General features: G+C 39.1%; 1 protein-coding gene across 1 annotated transcript; it reads right to left on the bottom strand.

The window, feature by feature from the left end:
- Positions 1 to 603: 603 nt before the first annotated feature.
- Positions 604 to 5,489, bottom strand: LOC116402809. Its single transcript, XM_031883171.1, has one exon. It carries the CDS (start codon positions 3,032 to 3,034, stop codon positions 2,264 to 2,266), a length of 771 nt encoding a protein of 256 aa, XP_031739031.1. The 5' UTR covers positions 3,035 to 5,489; the 3' UTR covers positions 604 to 2,263.
- Positions 5,490 to 6,000: the final 511 nt, after the last annotated feature.

The following is a 6,000-nucleotide window of genomic DNA, read 5'->3' as shown; positions in this document are numbered from 1 at the left end:
TCCCTTTTCCCCCACACCATGCAATTAACGTCAGGAGTAAATGCCCTATTCCTTATGCGTTACTAATGGCTTCATGACTAGGAGGGTTCTTCCGACGTTTTTGTTGTGCGTCAGAAGTTCTTTTATAAAACTCTTTTTCATATCTGTAAATCACAGAACTGAAAGAAGAGAGAAAATAGAAATAGAGAAATCGAGAAGAAAAGGCCCGCCGTTCACCGTGCTCATTGTCTTTCTCTATGGCGCTCGCCATTCATCGTCGTCTGTCGCTGCCACTCTGCTGGGATTTATGTCCTAAAACTCATATATTGTAAATAAAATCCATTGACCGTTATTAATAAAATGTTATTATTATAATTTCAATAAATGTATCGATTATATTATTAGTTTTGTCTTAATAACCTAAGTCTAATAAACTAACATCTTAAACTATTTGATGAGTCTTGAAGCGTATGTAGAGACATACAATGATCAATATTCGAGATCAACTTAAAGAGTCTATAGTATATGGATAAGGTTGGGTACCTTATCCTGGTAACACTATAGATACGACTCACTTTGTATTTAATACAAACTCAATGATCCAACGTGTTTGTGTAGGTGACATGCAGATGAGGGTATTCTATGCAATGAGTTTGCATAAGATCAAGCCATGAAATAGTATCCACTAGATGTAACTCTGTTAACTAGTTGAATTTTTGTTTCATTAGGATGACTTAGGTAACTTAATCTTAATCCTAAGTATTGAAAGCAATAAACACGAAATCAAGGCTTACGTGGAAACTCGAGAACCGGAAGAAAAACCACGAAGTTTTTAGTTTTATTATTTTCCTAATAATTACAATGGTACAAATGAGGGAACTTAAATAGGATGTAAAGAGCAAAAAAGAAAAGGAAAAGAAATATTTATGGTAGGTTTTCCATAAATATTTTTTCCATAGATACAAATTCTAACACTCCCCTCAAGTTGGGACGTAAATATCAATGACACCCAACTTGCAAACACAAAAATTAAAGTTTGGCCCGAGAAGCCCCTTGGTGAGAATATCAGCAACCTATTGGCTAGAGGGGATGTACGGTATGCATATGCTTCCACTGTCAAGTATTTCTTTGATGAAAGGATCAATCTCAACATTTTTAGTTCTATCATGTTGAACTGGGTTGTTAGCAATACTAATAGCGGCTTTATTATCACAAAAGAGCTTTAAAGGAGTCTCACGTTCTTGATGAAGATCAGATAGGACTTTCTGGAGCCAAATTTCATCACATATTCCCAAACTCATAACTCTGTATTCGGCCTCAACACTGCTCCTGACCACAACACTTTGCTTCTTACTCCTCCAAGTAACAAGATTGCCCTAAACAAAGGTACAATAACCAGAGGTAGACTTTTTGTCAACAACAGATCCAACCCAATTCGAGTCGGTATATGCCTCAATGGTCTTTCTGCTTGTTTTTCTAAACATGACCCTTTACCAGGTGTTATTTTCAAGTATCTCAGAATTCTATTGACAGCTTTCATGTGTTTCTCATAAGGAGCTTGCATAAACTGGCTGACAACACTCACAACAAAGGAAATATCAGGATGAGTATGAGATAAGTAAATCAACTTACCCACAAGATGCTGATATTGTTCTTTATCAACTGGAACTTGATCATTAGAGTTTCCAAGTTTACAATTGAACTCAATAGGAGTATCAGTAGAACGACATCCCAAAATACCTGTTTCGGTTAGCAAATCAATGGTGTATTTTCTCTGAGACATGGAGATACCTTCTTTAGATTTGACCCATTCCAAGGAAATATTTCAGATTTTCCAAATCCTTGATTTCAAATTCATCACCCATTCTCTGCTTTAGTTGACTGATTTCTGCCTGATCATCTTCAGTTAAAACAATGTCATCCACATAAAATATTAGAACAACAATCTTCCCTGTCTTGGAAACCTTTGTAAATAAAGTATGATTAGAGTGCCCCTGACTGTATCCTTGGGACTTGACAAAGGTAGTGAATCTATCAAATCATGCTCTGGGAGACTGTTTCAAACCATATAGGGATTTTTGGACTTTAAATCCAGGCGGAGGCCTCATGTAGACCTCCTCCATAAGGTCTCCATTCAAAAAGCCATTCTTAACATCCAACTGGTAGAGAGGCCAATCTTTGTTCACAGCAACATATAGCAGGACTATAACAGTATTCAACTTAGCAACTGGAGAAAAAGTTTCTGAATAATCAATTCCATAGGTTTGAGTAAATTCCTTTGCAACTAACCTTGCTTTGTGTCTGTCAAGAGTACCATCTGCTTTGTATTTAAGAGAGAACACCCATTTGCATCCCACAGTTTTGTGACCCTGAGGTAGAGCACAAAATTTTCAAGCTCTATCCTTTTAAGAGCCTTCATTTCTTCCATGACTGCATTCTTCCATTCAGAACACTCTAAAGCAGTGTAGATGTTTTTCGGTATTATGGTAGAGTCAAGGCTTGTTGTAAAAGCTCTGAACTGTGGAGAGAGATTATCATAGGAAACATAGTTGCACATTGGATGTTTAGTACAAGACCAGGTACCTTTTCTCATAGCAATGAGAATGTCAAGAGAGGGATCATACTCATCAAATTCTGTATGACCCTGTTCAGTTTCATTATTATCGGTTTCTGTCTCAATCTCATCACCACTATTCTTTTCTTCCACATTTTCAAGAACAACAACATCAGATCTGTCATTCTCACTTATCGTATTATTAGTACACGGTCCAGTAGGATTTTTCATACCTTGATCTCGAGGAGGTTTAGAGTCGTGGACTGGAGCTGGCTGCTGACTAGTAGGGGACCTGACTTCCTTTCTGAGATTCCTCCTGCAATACATTTTCCAAGGAACTTGGTTTGTGGGTAGGACTATATGATGAAGATCGATATCAAACACAATATTAGAAGTAGGTTCGATAAATTCAAAGGCGTTGTTAGACTCTTCACTCACACTCTTTCCCTGAAGATGGCTAATGGGAATGTAAGGTCGACCCTCATAGAAAGTAACATCCATAGTGACAAAGTATTTCCTGGACGATGAGTAAAAACATTTATAACCACTCTGGTGAAGGGGATACCCAACAAACACACATGCCTGAGCTCGAGGGGTAAATTTGGTCTAGCCAAAATTATGAACATAAGCGGTACACCCAAACACACAAAGAGGAACCTCAGAAACAAGATGGGTATAGGGGTAGGGCTCCTTAAGACAATTTAAGGGAGTCTGAAGGTGGAGAATACGAGAATGCATTCTATTGATTAAATGAGCTGCTGTAAGAATAACATCTCTCCACAAGTATGAAGGAAGGGACGTGGATAGCATAAGGGAACGAGCTACTTCCAGAAGGTGACAATTTTTTTGTTCGGCCACTCCATTTTGTTGAGGAGTGTAGGCGCATGAGTTTTGGTGAACAATCCCCTTAGAGGCTAGAAATTCACTAAGGCTATGGTTTTGAAATTTCCATTCATTATCACTCCAAATAATAGCAATTTTTTTTTTTTTTTATAGAATTAGGTTTCAATGGTGTGATAGAAGTTTTGAAAAATAGAAGAAACCTTTGATTTATTGGCGATAAGGTAGACTCAGGTAAAACGGGTATGATCATCAATGAAAGTTACAAACCACCGTTTCCCAGATGAGGTGGTGACCTTGGAGGGACCCCAAACATCACTATGGATAAGGGTAAACGGTTTTGTGGGTTTATATGGTTGTGAAGGAAAAGAAACCCGATGTTCTTTTGTCCGAATGCACACATCACAAGATAACGATGAGACATCAATTTTAGAAAAAAGATGAGAAAAATAATATTTCATATAAGTAAAGTTTGGATGACCCAACTGAAAATGTCATAACATAAAGTCATGTTTAGAAGTGCTAAAATAGTAAGATAGTAAATCATTCTTAGAGATACTACTACCAGAGGTATCATCATCAAGGATGTAAAGTCCCCTGCTATGCCAGATAGTGCCAATCGTCCTCCTCAAGGTCAAGTCTTAAAAACAGGCAGATTCAGGTAAAAAAATAGCTTTACAATGCAGCTCACGAGTGATCTTACTGATAGATAACAAATTGTAAGAAAGCTTAGGCACGTGCAAAACATTATGGAGAGAGAAACCGTCAAAGAGAACTATTTGTCCTTTGCCAGCAATCGGGGCTAAAGAACCATCTACTATCTTGATTTTCTCATTACCGGCACAGGGTGTATAAGAGACAAAGTGCTCCGAAGAACCTATCAAGTGATATGTGGCCCCAAAGTTTAAAATCTAGGGATTATTCCCATCAACACTAATAAGAGCGAGGGACTGAGGCATACCTGACTGAGCAATGACGCCTAGGGTAGGAGGGCTGGTCTAACTAGTAGTAGGGCCAGTTGACTGAGAGGTATTGGCAATCTCCCTAACATCGGTACGCCCTAAGTGCTTGTTGGAGCTACGTTTGTTACCTCTTAGGGGTCGACCGTGGAGTTTCCAATACTGATCCTTGGTGTGCCATTGTTTCTTGCACTGCTCACATACGAGGATTGCTTTTTCACTATTCTTCTCATTACCGTGGGTCGAGAATCGAGCACTAAGGGAAACAAAGTTAGTTATATAATTCGAAGGTACATTAAGGAGCGAAGTTACTAGGTTCTTTGAATACATCGGGTAGATTGATTGATTTAGAGGATGCACCAACTTAAAAAACAACTATGTTGTAGGTTTGGTTAATCGTCGGACCACAAACATATGGTTGTCCAAAACTGGAGGGTGCCAATGACTCGCGCTCACTTCAATTTCCGATTTGTTATGGAATTGGGCAGCCTCATTCCCACCATAGAAAGGTTTTTGTAAAGGGTCGACGGACAAATTTGCGTTACAAATTTGCATTACTGTACAAATTTGACAGTTTTGTAGGTTGCTGTTCGGAGGCAATAGGTTGCGCGTGTAGCTGCGGATGACCGAAAGGGTGACACGGTTAGATAGGCTACGACGCGTAGATGCTATGTGATGAGCGGTGAGATGAACTGGCACGTAGGCCCACGCGCCCGACGAAAGCGGTGTGTGCGGTGGTTTTTGGCGGGAATATTGTTTGGACGACGGCGAGGGTTGGCCCACTATGTAGATCGATACCTTCTGAATCTGATGGAGTAGTTTTTCCATGGTGCTGTCCACGACGATGGCGGTGGCGGCGACGGAGTGCCCGGACGACGGTGAGGGTTGGCCTATTGTATAGGTCGGCGCCTTCTGAATCTGGTGGAGTAGTTTTTCCATGGTGTCCACGGCGGCGACAGTGACGACGGATCCTGCGGCGACGATAGAGGTGGTGGCGGCGTCAGTAACATTTGTTTTGGTCAGGGTGTTTCCTAAATTTTTTTCTAGGGTTTTGTGGTTGCTTTGCTCTGATACCATATTGAAAGCAATAAACATGAAACCAAGGCTTATGTGGAAACTCGAGAATTGAGAGAAAAACCACGAAGTTTTTAGTTTTATTATTTTCCTGATAATTACAATGGTACAAATGAGGGAACTTAAATACGATGTAAAGAGCAAAGAAGAAAAGGAAAATAAATATTTATGGTAAGTTTTCTATAAATATTTTTTCCATAGATACAAATTCTAACACTAAGTATATTATGAACTCCTGTTCGCGAGTGATTGTTCTTTGATTTGTACTAGTGAGAGTGACTAAATTGCGTACTCAATATGCTTATCATTTTGGGGACAAGATCGAGTAGGGAGCTGGAAACATAATTACATAAGATAGAATTCACTAATTCTACTTTAGAATAAGTAGACGAATGTTTCCTTAAATGGTGTCTCCAGGACTTGAACTAAAGAGCCATATCCTCTCTATAGCACGAGAGGAGTTTTTGTTTATTGGTTGGATCATAAACAGGTTGTTCATTAGAGGAACATTAGTATTTAAGTACTAGAAGTAATCTAGAGGTAAAATGGTAATTGGACTTAACTGGTGTTACGAACACTCATGAAGAACTAACT

This window comes from Cucumis sativus, chromosome 3, assembly GCF_000004075.3.
Source record: "Cucumis sativus cultivar 9930 chromosome 3, Cucumber_9930_V3, whole genome shotgun sequence".
In the NCBI taxonomy this organism is placed as follows: domain Eukaryota; kingdom Viridiplantae; phylum Streptophyta; class Magnoliopsida; order Cucurbitales; family Cucurbitaceae; genus Cucumis; species Cucumis sativus.
Note: the sequence above shows the minus strand (reverse complement) of the source record. Positions and strands in the feature narration are given on the sequence as shown.